The 21,142-nt window shown below is 40.0% G+C and overlaps 1 protein-coding gene across 7 annotated transcripts in view; it reads left to right on the top strand.

Annotated features, from left to right (window-relative positions):
* The window catches only part of RBMS1 (RNA binding motif single stranded interacting protein 1), a 214,866-nt gene that overhangs the window by 61,617 nt on the left and 132,107 nt on the right, over positions 1-21,142 (top strand). For 2 of the 7 annotated variants that reach the window (XM_023217368.3, XM_023217367.3), the window contains exon 1: positions 18,647-19,145. The exons of the other annotated variants lie outside the window; for them this stretch is intronic. In XM_023217368.3, coding sequence (XP_023073136.1) covers positions 19,077-19,145 — 69 coding nt within the window. In that variant the 5' untranslated portion in view covers positions 18,647-19,076. Of the gene's footprint in view, positions 1-18,646; positions 19,146-21,142 lie in introns of those variants that run through there. 7 annotated transcript variants of the gene reach the window in all.

Here is a 21,142-nt window from a genome sequence, read left to right as displayed (position 1 = left end):
ATAATACCCAACAGAAACCATTAATCAGTGTCAGTGTTTTTAACTGAAGAATTAATATTCTAAAAGTGTTCCTTACTCATACACGTAACTGTCTTAGTTTTCAACAATTTTACTCTTTGGCATTTTAAAAATGTAATTCCCTTGTGGAATTAGATCTATATGAAATCTGTATCTCTATGTATTAATATATACCATCAGATAGAAATAAATATAGATACAGATATATAAACATACATGTTTATATATTTAGGCTTTAAAAATTTTTTTAATTGTGTCATTCTTGATTTTCAGGTAACATTTATTTTTGACTCAGTTCTCTTTACCTGTTCAGTCATTTATTTATTGCAGTGAGCTCAATTTAAATAAAATTTTGTTCCTGGCCTCATAAAATTAGTTATAGATATATATATGGGAGGTACAGTTTTAGCTATTAATTATGGATTTAAAAAATGTCTCTTAGTTATTATTGACCTCTACTTTCCTAAATATTGTACTTCTTTATTTTAAAGAAGGAAAATGTCGTATTACAGTAACTTGGATATTGCTAAAACCTTAATGGAATCATCCCTTAGATGGAAAAGTGTTCACTCAATCATCCGTTTTCTTTATGGATCAATCTTTTGTCATCTAAACAGTGAATGTGGAATTTTCAGTCATAGGCTGTCAAATTGATATAAAGTCTAACACGTTAAGGCAGAATTAACAAACGTACATAAAAATTCCAACCATCTCAATTTGTAGGAATCAAAGCTGTTTCTGGCCTTACTTTGGTAACAAAAAAGGAGCTAGGCTTTATTCCATTCCTTGACCAAACCACTAAGTTGCCTTGAAGACCTTTGTTTATAATGTCTTCTTACATTCTTTTTCCCCTGACATGCTCCCCTCCCTGCAGCAGTGAGATACTAATTAAAGAGAGGCCACTGTGACCCTAGGTTGTTTAGAAGTCACCCGGAATGAGGTGGCGGCACAGATCTGGAGAGGAAGTGCTCATTCCTAAATATAACACAGTCCTTAAGACCATCTTGTCAAAAATCTATTGGCTTCTAATAGCAAACAAAGTACCTCCTTTGACTTAAAAGGTATACACTTGAAACTAAAATGGAATCTCTAAAACTTACTTTAACAACATCTATATCCACTTTTATAAGAATTAGCAACAAATACAATTAACTCATATATGTCCCATGATAGTTTCTTTCAGAGACACTGAAATATAAACATTAAAAACATTTTAAATTTGATAAAGAATAATCTAATTTGTATGTATTTGTTGAGGGGGAGGGAGCACGCATCCTGCCATTCCATTTAAAAAATTAGAGACAGCTTAGATTGTGTATGAGAAGACCCCTTCCCTTTCCTTCCCTTCCCTTTCCTCCCCTCCCCCCTCCCCCTTCCCCTCCCCTCCCCCTTCTTCCCTTTCTTCTTTCTTTCTTTCTTTCTTTCTTTCTTTCTTTCTTTCTTTCTTTCTTTCTCTCTCTCTCTCTCTTTCTTTCTTTCTTCGCTCCCTCCCTCCCTCCCTTCCTCCCTTCTCTCTTCTGTCTCTCTTTCTCCCTTTCTTTGTTTGGACACCAGGCAACACTTTAATTGGGATGATACAATGAATGTGGTGCCTGCCAATCATGGAAGTGCAAGGACTGCAAATTTTTCTTAATATAAGCATTTTGAAAGAAATTGAAATAATTTAATAACTTGCCTTAAATGAGCAGGTGGTGCTGCCTGACATTAAATTATTTCCTTCTTAAGTGGACTTGCTATTGCTAAGTACTAACTTACAAGAAGCAGTTTCTTGCACAATTTTATTAGTATTTGTTCAGCAAGATACTTCTGGTTGCAAGCACAGTAATAGAGACCCATTACTGTTTGTGTTAAGTAATGAGGTGGAATTGTTCTAAGAATATAGAAGGGAATAAGAATGTCAATTATGAAACCCGATCTCAACAGAACCCGAGAAAGCAGCCTCCTAGGTGGGCCTACGGAGACCAGTTGGATGACAGTTTTCCATTCAAGGCAAAAAATCAAGAGCAGGAGTTTTGAATTTTTCCTCTTGAGCTTCTGCCGTTTCTGCCACTTAGTTGTTCTTTGTTTAGCTGGGTTAGAGTCCGGCTGCTTTGCTTCTTACTGTCTACTATCATTCTACTCTCTGGGTCTCACTGTCCTGTGATTCACTTTCCAAGTGATGATTCCTCTGCCTCATTGTTTCTCCTTCCTCCCAGCATTGCTTACTCATGGCCCCTCAGCTACCTTATATATGGCCTCCTTCTCTATGCACAGTATCCAGCGGTTTTAGGCTCCCGCTAAACACTGACTGAATGAATAGATGAGGAACATTGTTAGGGAATTATAAAAAGTAAGCATTTTGTGTTTTCTTTTAGTTAGCCTTTAAAGGAGCTAAGAAGATATCAATTAATTAAAAGGCAGCTGGAAGACAAATGTTATTTTGAAAAATTTAACCTAGTCATCTCTCTTTAGGTTAAAAAGGATTCACTGTAATAGTAGTAAGAAATTATTTATTTACAGAGACACTGAACAAGTGTATACAGTTAAACTTGAGAGTCTGGACTACCCTATAAAGAATAGTAGTGCTTTTAAATGCTCTCACTTCACACTGCCCCATTTAAGCAGCCACACTGGCAGGAATGGAGATGATAATTTAACTTAAGACTTCAAGAGGGGACGCAGTCATTTTTTATTGACCATATTCCATTTAGGAGTCAAAATTAAGGTCCAATAATGGTCTGAAGACTATTTTTTTTAATCCTTCAGATCTTAATCTTAATAATTTACCTGTGAATAGATGATCAATTCCTGATTTTTTTTAAGGCAATCTTTTTTTTTAAAAAAGTTTGATTTTTAAATCTCTCACCTTCCTATTGCTGCTCATTTTTACCCCTAGCTTTCAGTTGCCCAGGGTACAAAAATAAATATCAGGAAAGAGTTCTCAATTCTTCATCCCTTTGCTTCCTTTTATTTTTTTTAATATGAAAGGTTATAAACATTCTGTAAAATCTTTCCTAATTTCTGCTATTTATATAGTCATTTGTGAGTGAATAAACAGTAGACATAAGCAGACCTAAATATGTATTTTTTAAATCATATAAAGTTTTTAACTGAATGTTGGGTTGAAGAAGAACCCAAACAGCAGTTTAAAATTCAGTTGCTCAGCTTCCCGGTTATAGCATGAATATCCAGAAGTGGCCAGTTAATGGGGCTTCATTCCCCGGCACTTTGGAAATGACCAGCAGTCCCAAATGCATTTGAGAGCATTTTCACTCATGAGAGAAAACGTACTTCTCAGATTCTAAAGGCTTTCTGAGTGAGAACCAGACAAAACAGACAATAAGGATGCTGATGAGTATGAGACGTCTTTCTGTTTTTCTTTTTCTTTTTTCCCCCAATCTCTCACCTCTGGCTGAAATTCTTAATTTTATGAAATGATACTTGGCCGGGTGTGGTGGCTCATGCCTATAATCCCAGCACTTTGGGAGGCTGAGATGGGTGGATCATTTGAGGTCAGGATTTTGAAATCAGCCTGGCCAACATGGTGAAACCTGTCTCTGCTAAAAATACAAAAAGTAGCCAGGGCGTGGTGGTGGGCGCCTATAATCCCAGCTACTCGGGAGGCTGAGGCAGGAGAATCGCTTGAACCCAAGTGGTAGAGGTTACAGTGAGCCGAGATTGTGCCACTGCACTCCATCCTGGGTGACAGGGAGACTCTGTCTCAAAAAAAAAAAAAAAGAAAAGAAAAGAAAAAAAAAAGAAATGGCACTTTTTTTCTTGAACTTTCAAGTCAATAAATTTTAAATTACTTTTGTTTCTAGAGTTGCAACATTGCACAAGGCATTGAGGTAGACCGGTTGCTCTGGACGAGTTTGCCCTCCAGTGAAATGGACTGATAGATAAAACCAAAGTACAAACAAACAGCCTTAGTGGGTGGCACACCTGTTTCAGTGGTGACATCAGAGAGAGGAGTGCAGGCCAACCGGGGGACACAGGACCTCAAGGAAATTTGAACCAGGGGTCTAGATCCCAAGAGAAGAGCCAAGATTGGAGCTCTGGCTGTGGTATTCTTTCGTTCACTGGTGATACTGAAGTGTTAGTTGTGGGTGAGATCATATGTGTAAAAGAACCTAGAGCAGAGCAAAAAAGAGGGTAAAGGAGGACCCCAATAGAGTAGACAACTTGGAATTACATGAAGGTGAGTGGCTGGTGCCATCACAAAACTACATCATGTTGTGTGGGGACAAGTGGGAGTCAGAAGCCAAGTTACAGTGGTCTGTATTTGCAATGGGCAATGAAGTGCAAACGTCCACTGACCGACAGTCTTTCAAGAACTCCAGCAGTGAAAGAGAGAAGGAATAAAGTAGCATAAGAAGCAAGGGAATCATTTCCCTCCCCGCCCACCTTTTTTTTTTTTAGAATAGAGAAGACTTGAGCAAGTTAGTTTACTGGAAAAATGCCATTGCATCTGCTGTTCACATTTTTAAAAGGAAAATATATTAATGTATTACTTTTATAGTAAAAAATGTATTAAATTGCCAAGAAAAATTGAAAGAAAGAAAAGAAAAAGAAAAGCAAGCAGTCAAACTGGTATAGAAGTTGGGCTGGGGAAAGTCAAGTGAGGGTATGTTGTACAGAAGTTCAGAACTCAAGGATGCAAATGGAAACCTAAATCTTGAACACAGAGAAGCTATCTAGCTAGGACAGAGAAGAATGCCAAGAAGAGATGCAAAAGTATAGATGTGTATTTGAGAGATAACTGAGGGAATTTCATGTAAATAATGAATGATCTCTACCGTATCATTGTAGGGGTAGGATTAGGAATTTGAGAAAAAAACTAAAAGGTTTGGAATTCTGTTTGCGATGGGGTAGGGAGCCATTTGCAAATGAGTAAAATGGGTGCTATACAGCAGTAAAGGTATAACTAAAATTGAGTTTTGAGCATAGTATGATTTACCTGGGAGGTTGTGAGTAACTCAGGAGAGGAATAGAAAAATCTGGTGAAAAATGCTTATTTTAAAGACAGGATGAAAAGGCTATGAATACCAGGCACTAGAAATAACAAACTTGAGTTCGCTGACTGGCAGTTTAGGTTTGTTAAGTAAATTAAATGTGGTGGGGCGGGGGCAGTTGTTGGGGGTGGGTGCTGGTGGTGATGGTGACCTCACAGAGCAGAGGATGTGAGAATAAAGAGAATGAGGGAGAAACTTACATTTCCACATCTGAAAATGAGAATAATAGTGTGGTGTGGGGATTGATGGAATAATGGCTGTAAAATACTTAAAACAACGTCTGATACAATTAAAATGTCTAATGCTTTAATTTTTGTGAACAAGAGTACAGACTAGATGGAAGAATCGGAATTACAGAACTTGATGATACACAGTGATGTCAGTCAACGAAAGAAAGTGGATGTGTAGATTTTCTTGAAGTGGAACTGTCAGGCTTACTCACGGCCCCCTAAACTCAAGGCTCAGGTTTAGATGAAATGACATCACCCAGGAAGAGTGCTTAGCTATATGCTACATTTATCTGAAAAAGGTGGGCATTAGAAGAAGGTAAATAAATGATAATAAATGTCTTTGTCATTTAACAACCTGAAGTGTCTGCTTTGTTTCCTGCAAAAACTCTGTGAGGAAGATATTGTTGTCTTTTTGCTTTTTACAAATGAACAGTAGAGTTAGGTGAAGGTGGCTGACAGATAGTAGAACTGTCTTTTGGACACAGTAGTTCTTCTTGAAAGCCCATTCCTTGTCCACTACTCAATACTATAAATGACAGCAGACAGAATGAGTTAGAGTGAATCTCAAAGGCTGTCCTGCTTTACCTTGAAGAGGAAAAGGAAGAGACAGGTGCCTCTTGGTGTGGGGAAGACGGAACGGTCAACCACTGGAGTTTCAACAGAAGTGGTGCCATCCGGGGAAAGTAATTCTTGATTGCTTTAGTCATTCTAAAATACATCGTGGTACCATCTTGGGTTTTAATAAATAAATGCTCACCCGAGATAACAGTGAATCATTTCCAAACCTTCTTAGCTCAAGAGGCTATAATTTTTATGTATCTGACAGCAAAACTTTTTTTATAGCAGAGAAAGTTGTAGGGGGTACTGAGGTTAATACTTATCTTTTCTGTGTTCCTGTGACCATGTTCTGGTTCACTCTTTGTAACAATAATTTTCAGTAAAATTGGGAGCACGTGTCCTTATAATTTCTGGCTCAGAATCATGTAGAAGTGAGCCATGGTGACTGAGGGGAACGTATCATAATCCCCAGGTGAGCTGGACTAGAAAGGAGGCCGAGAACTACTCATTGACAGTGAAGCCAGGTCAATGGGTACTTGCTGACTCTTGCAGGCTGCATTTCAATAAAGTACATATGGGGAGTACGTGGTAAATCTTGGCCGTGATTATATCTTCAATAGAGGAGTTTATAATGTAAAGACACTGAGTTGGCCTAATTTAGGCATTTAATACCGCCCTTAGAAAATGTAGCAAGAGGTCTTGGAAAATAGATGAGAGTAGGAAAAACTCAGAGGGGGTAGACCATAAGCCATGATTTCAACAGAGTAAGCGGAGGGATGAGTGTGGTTTGGCTGATGGAAAAACAGAGGCTGTTTCCTGGCAAAGCTCAGAGCCAGAGAAGAGTGAGTTCATGGGCAGCCAAGACACAAATAGTAGCTGGAAATAGAGGTAAAGGGACAAGGGAGTTAGAAAGTGGAGAGCTTTACAAGTGCTGTTCAGAAATTTGCATTTGATGTGGGAGTTTTAGGAAATAGAGTGATACAGCCAAAGAGGCCAGAAAAAAATTATTTTGGAAACAGGCTACACAACAACTTGGAGTAAATAAGGACCAGTCAGAGGGAAAAACAGAAGAGTTCCAGCAGTTCAAGCTCGAGAAAACTCCATAAAAGATATGGAGAAAGAGAAGAGAGTCAGTTTGAATCACAGCTAAGCTGCTAATTTAAAAATCATGTATTTTCACTGTCAAGTGTAGAAATTAGCAGCCTCCTATCTGTTTCATCACTCAGATTTGCAGCATTTCTCAATGGGTTTACTATAACCTTCATACTACCCAGACTGTAGTCTCATATTTCAACTTTTTAAATGTTTGTGTTTCCCCATTTCCTTTTTTAGGAGAGATTCATGAGAAAAAGGTAAAATGGGCAGATAAAGTAGTTATTTAAAGGAAAACTTATAACTGGCTATGTAGTCACTTCCTAGGTGCTGTGGCACCAAGAACCAGTTTACCTTGGTTGTCTCAGATCCTCTGAATCAACCTCACAAGTCTTTCAGTACACTGATATCCACTAAAAATACTTGAATTGCAGACATTTTCAAACACACAATAAGGTGGAAAGAAAAACTTCAGCAATTATCAGCACTTTGTCCATTCTTATTTACTGATATAACCTTTTAAATGTTAAATGATAGAATGAAACAAATGATACGATTTTGAACTACAAGAGTTTACGCACCTGGGAGTAGACATGGGACTAAAACAAATTAATTTTTTTAAAGAGTTTATATGCCTACTTTAAAAATCTGTCAGTCGCTAAAAACTTAAAGTATGATTCATTTTTAAAATAAAGGGCCAGACGGGCATAGAAAGAGGGGAAAACAGTTCCTATAGTGATTTGCAATATTTTTTAGCTTGATATATTTAATAATGTTCATAGGAAATAGCTTAAGTGAATTCTAAGACTTCTTAAAAGAACTCCCCCAAAATAGAATATATTTTCAAATCAATCAAGAAATTACAAATTACAGAACTTAACATGATATTCTTTAATATAGAGGAAATTTGGCTAGTAAATTAGAATGTAAAGTTTATCACCGAATTAACCATGGTTAATTATCTCACCCAAGATAACAGTGAATCATTTCCAAACCTACTTAAGTATTTCTTAAGTATTTCAAAGTCATAAGCTTGTTTTAACTTTATAGAATAATAACATCTATTTGAATAGGACTTGCATACATTTTTAATATATTGCTTATTCATTCATTCCAACATTCATGAACCAATATTCAAACAGTTAATCTGTGCCAAGCGCTGTGTTAGAGGCTTGGGTATATCAGTAGTTTGGTATGTTAATAATTCTTATTAGATGACTTTGAAGGTGAGATCAGTTATAATTTTCTTTTATAACAAGCGGAACATTACAGATAAATGAAATTAATAGATAATCCCCAAGCCTCAGGTTAATCAACCTGTAGTCAATACATAAATTGGCCAGTTTGTTTCAGTTTTTCATGTTGGTTTTATCATCACACCAGCAATTAAGTGACTAAAAGGAATGCTGCATATGGAAGAAGAAGAAATGCAAGGAACTAGTCAGTTCCTAAACAGATATGAAGTATCAGATTCTAGTAGTTGTTGTTCCAAATGTGAATCATTTACATCTTTTCCTATAACTGGGTCACCTTAACTGTTAAGTTATTGCTTTTGATTCACTTTGTAATTTCATATTAATTTTAAGGACTGTGATAATCATTTCAGATATATGTCTGTTTATCTGATTTACCTGATCTATGTAAAAATTACTTTTCCAATCTGAAGCCCCAGGAAGATTGAGAACTGGCACTCCAGGTACTGTAAAAGGGTGGAAATTTGTGAGGCTCGTTGGTTGGAATTGATGCCATGTGCCAGAACAGTACTGATGACTGATCTTTGGAGTGTATGTGTGTGTGTGTGTATATGCACGCATTTGACTAAAACTTGCCAAAGAAGTAACAGTCCAGGATTCATGTTCTCAAGCTATGTTTGCAACTGACAGTTTAAAGCAGTAACAGCAAGAAGTGTACAGTGGTGAAATCTGATAAATATCTATAGATTTAGGTTCATCTCCCTTTCATCTTTCTTTCTTATTATATAAATGCACTGTACATGTAAAAACACTTTAAGTAGAATGACGTGATTGTGGAGAGAGAGCTGAGGAGGGAAGCAGACAGCTCAGCTTGTTCCTTTGTGATGGATGTCTTTGTGAGATTAGGGTAAAGTTTCTCATTCTGATGCATGCAGACTGTGCCCACTACTTGTAAGACACACTGTCAGATCTCCTTGAAAAAACTGAGCATATGAGTCATTTACTTGTAAAAACTTATTAGCTCTGTGTTCTTCTTAGGAAGGTTAAAAATGAGTGTTTGACAAATATATTTCTAAAGCCAAGGTTATGAATAAAAAGGACATGGATGTGCATTTGCATGCTGTGTATTCATGTTCTTGTATGCCATACTTTATAGATTCTAAGATTCCTACCTTTTTTACATTTCAACATCTCTGCAGTTGAAATGCAGTAAGTTATGGTGTCTTTTAATTACTGTAGTCCACTTTTTTCAAATGTCAATTAACATCTCAGTAATTTTCAGGCAGCTCACAATCAGTGGCATCTTAGATTGCATGACATACAGTTTATATCTGAATATCTGTAGGACAATGATTGCAGAGAGATGACTGTGATACTTCTCTTTTACCCAAAAAATAAAGTGAGAAGATTTACTCTGACAATTAATGGTTGAAGTCAAGATAAACTATTTGATCATAGAATCTCATTTCTTGAATAAGTAAATCACATACAGTTGCAAAATGCAACATTTATTTACAGTCTCTATGATCTTAAGTAACCTAAAGATTAGGATGCAAATTCACTATGTAGTTTATAAAGCATATTCTTTCTTATTTGATCACTACATCACCACATTTTTTTACATTCAACTCTTTTTAACTCAGATATTCATGGTTTTGAAAAGGTGAAAAATATTTCTGTTCTCTGTGTGTGTGCGTATGTGTGTGCGCACGTGCGCATGCAAGAAAACTTTTACCTTATCCATTCATGCCTGCAACAAAACATACTATGTGCAGGACACTAGGTTAAGTTAAATCGTTAGAGATTTACAGACTGTCTAAGCAATCTTATAAGATTCTTAAAGCTCAAGAAAAGATAACTTAGCTCGCACTTTTATAAGTTGACCAGTACAGAATACAGAGAAAAAGCACTATACAACCTATAGAAGACACCGATTCTAGTCCTGTGGTAGACCTATGATGGATAGTTTCAGATTTCAAGGCTGTTTAACAAAGTTTTCTAGTAGATATAGCTGAATATGAATAGATGGAATGAATTTATTATTGGTCAAGGTGTCCAGGGAGAGACAGTAGCATTCATTCAATTGCTGAAAGACTTATTGAATGATTACTGTATAGCAATTACAAGGACTGGCCCTTAATAATTCTTTCCACCTCTGAAATTCTATATTTCTAGGGCTTCATGTCAGAGGGCAAGTTGCCTGACTGACCTGAGGGTATCTACCTGTTCAAAAAAAGGTGGGCAGTGGTGGCGGGGCAGGGGCAGGTGGTAATAATACCTGTCCTGCCTCCTTCCCCTAGACTTTAATGAGATAATGCATAATGAAGCATTTTATAAATTGTAACATTTTTATGAATTCATTATGTCTATACATGTGAAAAATGTAAATAGCCCCGAAAAATGTAAATGTCTTCAGAAGTTATCTGCTTATTCTGGCACTTTCTCAAGTTTAAAAGGGTCTAACTGGATTTTAACACTTAATAATAATGCCTTGTTTGAAACATTGTATTTGCCACTAGATCAGACATTAGATTGGGAGGTGAAGGAAGGGTGGTTCTGGGAGTATCTAATATGTTGTCAGCGTTCTGGGAGTGTTCTTTACAGTTTGGAATTAGGAATCGCTGATGTCATGATCAGTCACATTGTCATGGCAACATCGGAATTTCCTCATTTGCCTTCTCTTCGCTTGGGGAGTATCAATTTGCCACAGGTCTGTCATCAGTTCACCCCATGTGTTAAACATACTAGATAACCCAGAACTAGTCATTCTTAAAGACACTCGGGGTGAGGAATTTTTATAAGCTCTTTAAATATCCTGTTTCAGTACTCTTAACTATATATCCTGATGTTGGAAACTTTGCCTTCATACATATTCAACTGAATAGAAATTCATTTGTAATTCTATATCTTCTTGTTTGAACCTTTATAATTCAGTGGAGAATGAAAGGCTTTTCAACATTCTCATTTACATAAAGGACGTCATTAATTATTCTAGCATCCTCCTCTTCAAGTGAAATAGACCTAATTTAATGGTAATTTTAGCAACTGAAGAGAAAGGAAACTTACTGTTTCTTTCCTTCTGTGTTTTGAATGGTTTAAAACCTTACTTGTGCTATCCATCCTAGGTTTTGGATAGACATTGGTTATGCACCCTCTCCCTACAGATAATTAGGAATTTCTTATTAAATAAACTTTTGCCATTCTTAGCTTACATGAAGGTTTTGTTTTCCCTGGTACAGTTTGCTGTTAAAGTTGGATTTTTACTCATGTGAAGGACATGGTCATTCCAGGTTCAAATTAATTTTGTTTCCCGTGATATAAAGATTTTGGCTCCAGTTTTCCACAATTTTTTTTTTTTTTTTTTTTTAATTTCCAAGTACTTTCTATCTCTTCCCAGGTCCTATGGCAGGAGGTGGATGTGATTAGAAATTTTCCCAGCACACTGTTCCCTCCTTCCTCACCTCATCTCTTGTCTTTTACCCCACAGTTTGCTAACATACATAGGTTATGATGTTACTTCCATCTCTTTGGAGTCAGAGAGACCCCAGATCAAACTCCAGCTCTACTACTGTAATTTCAGAGATTACCTAGTAATATCTTTCTAGGTAAATTTCTGAGTTTTACTAGTCATAATTTATGAGTTTTACTATAATTTGTGGAAAATTCATTGAACTATCTCAAAATATTCTGAAAATAAGCACTTACATTTTTATAGGCTTACAATAGGCATATAGAATAACAGCTCCATACCAGATTTTCACAATCAGAGTATAGAAAATTGAGACATTGTCCAGTCAATTTAGGAAAACAGCCATTCACAATATATAAAAAATGGACCTTCTTTTTGTCTTGGTACCCCAAGCAGTTTACTTATTTTGTTATGGAATTTGATCTATAGCTACAAATTCACTGTTGTTTAAACCAAAGCAAAATCTTGAATTTTTAATTTAAATAGCCTTTTATTCAGATGTTGTATTTTTGAAAAGGATATGACTCCATGTACCTGTTTTTACAGATTTTTTTTTTTTTTGGTTTAGACAGGTTCTTGCTCTGTCTCCCAGGCTGGAGTGCAGTGGTGCGATCTCGGCTCACTGCAGCCTCAACCTCCCAGGTTAGTTGGGCTAGCTAACTAAATCACTTTTTTTAATATAAAAACTTAGGGACAGAAACTAATAGATAATCCTTATACCAAAAATTGCTGTCAGCTTTGAATTTTTATTAACTATCATGCAAGAGTAGAGCAATAACTATTTTATGAACAGATTAGATCCCAAAATGTTTGTAAGTTATTTGTTTCAAATTTGGAGGATGTTTCTTCAAAGAGAGATGTTGTAAATGGTGATTAGGATTTTAGTTGACTTAAAATAAGCCTCTATGAATCTCATAACATAGCTAATATCTAATATGGTCTCTCACCCTTTTTTGAGGGAAAATAAAACTTGGTTCCAGTTCAGGATTCTGCAAATAACTTTCACCTAACCACTATCTCAGCTATCCTACAATATCCCAGAAGATAAATTTTTCTGCTTCTCTACCAACTCTGTCCCACGAATGATTCCAGGAAAAAAAAAAAAACTGGTTTAAAGAGAAGAGTTGCACCTTAGCAACCATCAGTGAAATGAGATTTAGATGCTAGGTTGGGGCTGCATATATACCTGTACTATTCACAGTATATTCAAATATTGGAAAGTTTGCATTTATATCCAGTGGAATGGAAATTCAATGTAAATCCATATGCCTTTACAACTGAGCAAATGGAGGCTTCTAGAAGGGATAAGTGCCTTGCCCAATGTCACACAGGTGGTAAATGGTGAACCAAGATTCAGGGTCAGGTGCTCTGATGCCCAGGCTGTGGCTCTTAATACCATGTAAGTTTTTCTCTGTGGGGTTTGCACTTGACCCATAGCTAATGATAATAATAATCATTATTAATATTACTGGAGACAGTGGACTCTGGAGTCAAAGAGACCCAAGATCAAACCCCAACTCTACTATGTATTGGATCTGTGACCTTGGGCAAGTTACTTAATTTTCTCTTTGGTAAAATGGGATAGTCATTCTTCTGTCCTGGGGTGTGTATGCAATGCGCTAGGAAAGTGCCTGGAATATAGTAGTTACTCAGTAAATGACAGCTATTATTATTTAATACTACATGCAGAGAAGCAGCAGTGGGACAAAACTCATTTATTCCGTTTTTTAACCAGGACAGAATAAACAGACTATGGCTTCTGGTAGGACTCATCAGAATATGGCTATGTTTATATTGTTCTCTATACCTTCTAGGATTATAGCTATAGTTTTATTTTATTACAGTGGTTTCAGCTTTATACACATGTACTTTTATACATGTCTAGGGAACTTTTAAGTCTGGAATAAGAATTGCAGATTTTTTAAAAAGCAAAATAGTAAATAATAGAAAATGTTGCTGCTACTTTAGAAATAGGGTACTTTATCAACTCTATTTTGTACCAGGAAAGAACAGAAATTTGAAGAATCTGCTGACCCCATATTTTTTCTTTTTTTTTTTTCTTCTGTTTTGCTGTGAGCCAGAGGCTTTGTGAGCTCTTATACATAGACTCTCAAATGTAAATAGTTTTTTTGGTGTGAACTGCATATACTAACCTATACTGTGTGGCTATATTTTATGCATTAAAGGTTGCAGTCTGATATAGTGTTGAATGAATTTTTCCTCTTAATTCCTTTCACCATTCAATTTAACCCAAATAAAAATGGGTGCTTGAAATGGTTCAGCAGCAATAGAGGGATAGAACCTGCTGTAGGTCAGTTCTTTTCTTGATAGAGGTCTTCTATTCTTATCTCACTGGACATCTTCTCTGCCCCCATTTTTTTCCCCTTCTTTCAAAGTTTAGCTTCGCCACCATACTTTCTTTGTAGTAATTTCATTCAAAGCCCACTCTTTTATGTGGGGCTCAGTAATATGTGTATTAGGGTGTCGGGTCCCCTAGGACTCCTCACCTGCCCCTTTTAGGAAGTTCATTAATTAGCAATGATTTCAGCAGTGATTACCCCAAGTCTGCATTCTCTCTCATGCCAGCCTTCTATCTGTAGTTCTGTTTTTCTGATCATCTGCACAATGCTTCTTTCTGAGTATCTTTCAAACAAAACATTTATACAGTTGGGCTTCCCACGCCCATGTTATATTCTGTATTGATCTCTCCCTGCTGTGGACTCCCATAGCACACGATTGTCTAGAACACTTGCCTGGCACTTATCACTTAATGCCTTGCATTATTAGTGTACAGCAAGCAATTCGGGTGCTCTATGGTTTACGAGTACTCACCTAGGAATTGAAGCATTATCTATAAGGCTTTTTTTTGAGATGGAGCATTACAGAGTTTTAGAGAGCACAAGACTTAGTAAATCTTTTAACCCTAGCCAGGTCTAGATTTTAACCCTAGTTTGCTACTTGCTTACTAGTTTTGTGGATAGGTCATCCAGCCTTAACTTCATTTCTTTCATCTGTACATTGAGGCTTATAACCCTACCAACCTCAAAGGTTGTTGTGAAAGTTAAATGAGATGTGAAAAGTTTAAAAATGAAAATTTCATTTTAAAATTGTTGCTTTGGGACAAATGTGTTTCAAATTTAATTCTCAAATTTCAGGTAGATGAGCTCTTTTAAGTGGCAGAAGGCATTATTACCTATGTGTGTCATCTCCTATTTCAGATTGCAGGCTTCTGCATGTACTGGTGGCTCCATCCTTATTATCCTAGTTGGAATATACTTCCTGGCTTATGATCTCTGATACTGCTCACAGTCTTCCTATTCATTCAAAAATGGCTCTTCTCCAACACATAACTTCTTTGAAGGAAACTGGACAAAAACAGATGAAGAAAAACTTCAGTGCACCTAGGTTCTTGAAACAGACCTTTTTCTAGACTTTTGTTTTCCTTTTACAGTTAAATCTGCAGCATACAGAACCTTAGAAAGCATATTCATTCAGCCATTTAACAGTTTTTTAAAAAATGACCTCCCCTTGCCTAAATTTGCTTGTCATTCATTCTTGCTTTACCCTTGCTCCTGTTCTTTGATGTTCAGCATCAGTTATTTGCACAGTGCAACCATTTAAATCTACACACCACCATGATAAAACCTGGAAAAACAATAACAACAACTGCCATTTATTGAGTTTGACACTTTTGTCCATGTACTGTACTTAAGACAATGTTGTGAGGAGTCTGGCACTCAGAGAGGTTAGCAAACTTGCCCAGAGCACAAGTGGGAAGCTGAAATATGGACCCAGATCTGCTTGGATCTGCTTTAATTCTGTTCCTTGGATTGCAAAGTCCAGATTCCTTTAAGCTCTCTGAAGAAGGAAGGGTGTTTTAAGTACACAAGTGGAGGGGCTGTTGTGAGTCTTAAGAGCCAAAGCAGCTCTAGGGACGGCAGCCCCCTCCATCATTTCACGGCCAAGTGCTCACCCATTCCTGGCATGCTATACTCTCTGCCCGCTGCCAGTAAGCTTCCTGTTTACTCATAGTTTCTGCTTCCTCATAACCTTGGCTTGCATATGGTTTTGGCTTGTTGTGGCCTCAGCTCTACCCCTGGCACTCTTGCAGTTTCTGCCCCCTTAGTAACTGGTTCAGCCACTGGAGTTTTCTGAATCAAATCCCCAAGGGTGAGAATTGGATTGGTCCTGCTCGTTTTTTCAATCCCAGCCCGGTCATAGGTCACAGGCCTGTCGATTGCCCTTGGATCAGATTCCCACAGCTTCTTTACCTACCAGCTGAGTGAGGTGAGGGAGGAAGACATAGGACAGCCCAGGCAGCAAAGTCTGCTTCCCTTGAAAGAGGATGAGCATCAGCCAGGTGCAGTGGTTCAGGCCTGTAATCCCAGCACTTTGGGAGGCCGAGGTGGGAGGCAGATCACGAGGTCAAGAGATGGAGACCATCCTGGCCAACATGGTAAAACGTTGTCTCTACTAAAAATACAAAAATTAGCCGGGTGTGGTGGCGCACGCCTGTAGGCCCAGCTACTCAGGAGGCTGAGGCAGGAGAATCACTTGAACTCGAGAGGCAGAGGTTGCATTGAGCCGAGATTGCGCCACTGCACTCCAGCCTGGTGACTGAGTGAGACTTCATCTCAAAAAAAAAGAGGATGAACATCTCTAGGACAGGTTCTTCCAAAGCCCTGTTTTTACCATGATAACTTGGGTCTCTCTGGACTGTTTTCTTACTTTCTCTGTGTTAGAACATATTTGTTTCAAAGGCTGAGAAACGTTTTCAGATGAACTTCACTGGGATCTGTCCCTGTAATCACTCTTACAACAAAGCACTTATGAATAATCACTAATTGAGTGTGTATGTTATATACAGGGTCTCATAGTTACGTTTTTTTCCTTACGTTGCATTCTTTGTGTTTGAGTGACTTCATTACATTTTATATTTTGTTGAGGGTAGACTATCTTATCTCTTTGTAATGCTTTACTTGCTTAAGAACACAGCACCTACTTAAGTTTGGAACTTTTGAACCCCGGTGGGCATTGTTTTTTTAAATATATATGCCTTATATTCTGTCCTTTTATGTCATTCACCATTACAGAACATACATTTTGTTGGCTTTTAGATATCCTTCTCTAGCCTTAGAGTCTTTTTAATATTCTTTTAGTATTCTTAGTAAATATCTTAGTATTTAGTATTAGAATTCTTTTAGTTTTCTACTTTAAATTTCATCATCACTTAAAAACTTTTCTTATCCCCATAAAACTATTGCAGAGTGTATCCAATCAAATTTTAGCATTCTGGATTGCACAGCGTCCAAAATATCATGACCTTAGAGTACAGCCATAGAAAAATTAATCGGTGCTGTTCTTTTGTGGTTTACATTGTGGTTTCCTAAGAGACCACTCTTGACAACTGAGGTCGTACAGGGAATTTTTTCCATAGATGCACAGATGACAGGTCTGAGCTGCTGGGGTGTTGAGCAGTAAGTTCTCAGAGAAAGGCACCTATGACTTGAACATTCTGATGAGCGTCTTCTATTTTATAACCGTGCTTGATAACTTGCAGTAAAGGGTCCTAGTGAGAAGAGACAGCAAAAGGGCAGTCAAAACAGTTTTCTAGCAGAAAATAGTTCCAGCAGATACACCAACTTTCAATGAATGCTCATTATACTGTGTTTGATATTTAATCACTTTAAAGGACAGATTTTTACGTGAATTTTGCCTGGCAAGTTCTTACTCGTCCATTGTGCACCTAGCACGGTGCCCGGAATAAGTTACTTTGCTTTTCTTTTTTTAATGAAAAGAATTCGGAATTACATGTGTGTTTTATACGGTTATTTTTTAATAGGTGAGGCTTTCCAGTTATCTGGCTGCGGAATGTTGGAAGAGCCTGAGCATGGAAGGGGTTCACTAAGTCACCAGCAGGATATCTAGGATGAATATTTTTTCCGGTTCCTCCCAGCTAGAAAAGCCTTTGAATGGCCACAGCTTTGCCAGAAGACTTCATTTCCACAGGGGACACTGTTTTCCTTAGGGAAGCCAGAAGGCATACGCCTTCACTTTTTAGACAAGTTAGGATTTTTCATTATCATGGCAGATGAGCCTTTCCAGGAAGGTATTAAGAGACCAGAAACCAAGGAAGAACTCTGTAATATTTACTGCGGCGATAGTATTCTGTAAAAGTCACCGTGGAACAGGCCAATTTGAAGGATGGCAAGCCCGTCCCAGTGGCTTATCCAGAGACCGCAGGCTCTGCCAGTCCGGGCTGCCGTGGAGGCCTTCTGCACTGCACAGGTTCGGGGCTTCATACGTCCACGGAAAGGTGGTCGAGAAAAGGGACAGCTTGAGCAGCCTTAGGTCATTTACATCGGGAAACAAAGGGAAGTCCCTCCTCCCTTTGTCTCTTTTTTTGCCGAGTTTCTGTGTCCTTCGAAGAGAACACATTTGTGTCGCATCTAATAATTAACATAAGGAAGGATTGCACTGTTCCAGTTTTCAGGGAGAAAGGTTTACCAAACCGATGCCCTTAAATGATTTTCGTTCCTTGATATCATCTTGAAGGAAAGCTGGTAAACTCTGGATTAGGAATATAACAAAACTTTACCGATCGTATTTGGGTGAGGGGCTGGGGAGTGGAGAACTGTTTCCTCTGCTAAAATTTTAGCGTGTGAATCGGGGGATGGAGATGTGCAGAGGTTTGACGGGAGGGTCGTGTGTTCGTTGAAGTAGGGGTGATTGTCCGCACCTTTTCTTGAAGAGTGGCGAGGGGGGCCTAGTTTGAAGGTGAAGAAGACACGGAAGACCCAGGTGCCAGAGTGGTCCCCGAAGCGACGCCCTTAAAAGGGGCTTCGAGCCGGGGTGCAAAGCTGCCGCTGGTGCTTAGGAAAGAACCGAGGGGGAAAAAGAACAGAGGAGGGGGTTGGCTACTCCGAGGAATGTGCGGCATGCGGGGAGCCAGACCCAACCATTGCACCAGAGCGGGGGCGCCGGCGGCTCCCCGGGCTGCCCGGCCCCGGCTCTGGCCCCGAGCCTGGGAGGGAGAGCACGGGGGCCGGGCGGGCGGTGGGGCGGCAGGCGCCGCGCCCAGCGGGCGGGCGGGGAGGCGCGGGTGGGCCTGGGCGCGGCGCGAGGCGGTGCGCGGCCGCCTCCCCGCCCCCGGCCGGCGCGCTCTCAGGGCGGTGGTTGAGGCCGCGGTAGGTGGGGACGCGGCGGCGCTGCTCCTCCGCTGCCGCCGGGAGAGTCGGCGACGCCGCCAGCTCCGCGCGCGAACACCCGTCCATGGCACGCAGGGCGGCGGCTGCCCCAGCTGCCCGAGACTCGCCCGCCGCCGCGCCGCACTTTTAGGCGAGTGCGGAGGTCGAGGGCGGAGGGGAAGTCAGCGCGGAGCTGCAGCCCCCGCCGGCCGCCGCCGCGCGGCGAGAGGGAGTTCCCAGAGCTGCCGCGGCCCCGGGCCCGGCCGGCCCCCTCCTTGCGCCCTCCCCCTCGCGGCGAGGCTGCCCAGCGCCGGCGCCCGCACCCGCCGCCCGCAGCGATGATCTTCCCCAGCAGCAGTGGCAACCCCGGGGGCAGCAGCAACTGCAGGACGCCCTATCGCAAGCAGGTGAGGCGGCGGCCGGGATGCCGCGCCGAGGCCGGCGAGCCCCGCGTTACAAAGGCGGCCGCGCCCGGGGGCTCCGCGCCTCCTCGGAGGGACCGGCTGGGCGGTGACCTTGTTTCCCAGGAAGGCAGCCCGCGGGGACGGCTCGGCCGGCGACCTGAGCAGGGGAGATGTCCGCTCCTCCGCCGTCGCCCGGGCCGGGCAGGTTGGGAAGTGGAGGAAGGGGCAGGGGCGGAGAGGCGGCGAGGGCAGAAGCGCGCCGGGCCAGGGGCTTCATCCAGCTCTGCAACAAGTTTGGGTTTTTCCCGAAACCTTTGTGTGTAGCGGAGTACGGTAATAAGTCGTCTTGCTGGTGTGCAGTCTTCGCTTGGAACCTCAGAGAACCTGTCTGATTCGTAGGAAACCCGGAAGACGTGTGTGTGTGTGTGTGTGTGTGTGTGTGTGTGTCTGTGTGTGTCTGTGTGTTTGTTCGCGCGCGCCCCCCTCATTTAAAGAAAAAAAAAAAGAAAGAAAGAAACAGGAACTTCTACTGTCACTTTCTCAAGGTTTTCAGTAGCACAGGGAAATCCTGTGACATCCTAGTTGCAGAAGATACTTGGATATGCCTGAGTCATACACATGCTCTTTCCTATTTTAATACCGTTTCATACATTTTTTAACAGATTGAACTCCAAAGCCACTTCAGTGGTTAGATCACAATCCCCTGCCGGGAAAAGGAATGGAGCTGGGAGCTTATAGTTGAGGCCTTTTGTTTTGTTTTTCATCTTTGTTTTTAAAAGAAGGTTACTGAAGCCATGTTGTGATACATCTCACAGAGCCTTTCAGCAGCAGCAATAACAAAACCTAGCTTTAAATTATCTAAAAAATGTGCAGGTCTGTTTAGAAAAGGTTAAACTGATTTAGAGGTCAGTGGCAAGATGCTTGTTGAGAAAACAAAAACAGGATTGCAGATATTTTTTCCTGCATAATAAATCTCTTGTCTACATCCGTAGCCACTGAGACAAATCAATTAAGTTATTATCCCAGTAAGGATACAAGCGAACTGTAGCCTTCCATGCAGACCGTGGCTCTCTTAAGATCACGACCGATGACAGTGATGCCTGGTGGCTTCCCTGTGTTTACAGGATTATTGATTATGTTTAGGTCTTGTTGTCAGAGTCATTCTTTTTGTGTGTGTGTGTGTCCTAGCATAAAGTATATTTGCAAGTATTTTGGCAGTGTCAAAAAGAAATGTTTTCTGCCTTCTGGTCTTTGGTTCTTTTCTATGTTAACTTTCCTTTAAAGAGGCAGTACACACACCGTGGTCTGTGTGCCCTTGATGTGGAAGTCCATGGAACTTTTACCTGGGTTAAGAAGTTCTTTCCTCTAATTAATTAAATAAATAAAATCTGCATTTGTGACTCCGCTGAAGGATATGCTAAGATAGTCAAGATTCCGAAGCAGGCATCTCGAAGTCATTTCATGTGGCTTCATTTAAAAGAAATGCTCTCAGATCCAGTACACTTACATCAACTTCATGAATGCGACCAATTTACAATAAACATTCCCCTTGCAACCCCTTCTCCCCCACCCACCTCACTCTACCTGAAAAGATGGCTAATTATGTTAGGGCCTTGTGTATTCATTTATTTGTTGTCAAAACCCGGCGGGGGTGTTAGCTCTGAAATGGGGAAATGGCTCTGAGGGCGAGGCCTTTGGCTGTGAGGGGCTGGAGGTTTTGTGTGTGAAGGAGGGTAGCCTGCTGGTCTGGAGCACGCTGATAAGATGCTCTTCTTTTCATAGGGCCCTCCTTAGATTCAAAGACTAAAAGGGCTGACTGAATCAGAAAAACAAACAGACTTTCTTTTTTTCTATAGGCAAAGAAAGAAATGAATGTGTAGGCATTATACAGACACAAGACCCCGGGTACCAGTGGTATTTGAGTCAAAGGTTTCTTTTGTTAGTATTTAGCCATTCACTGGGAAAGCACACTTCCAGCGCGGGGACCTGGTTACCATGAG

Source organism: Piliocolobus tephrosceles, chromosome 11 (genome assembly GCF_002776525.5).
Source record: "Piliocolobus tephrosceles isolate RC106 chromosome 11, ASM277652v3, whole genome shotgun sequence".
NCBI lineage: Eukaryota > Metazoa > Chordata > Mammalia > Primates > Cercopithecidae > Piliocolobus > Piliocolobus tephrosceles.
This window is presented reverse-complemented; position numbering and strand designations above follow the sequence as displayed.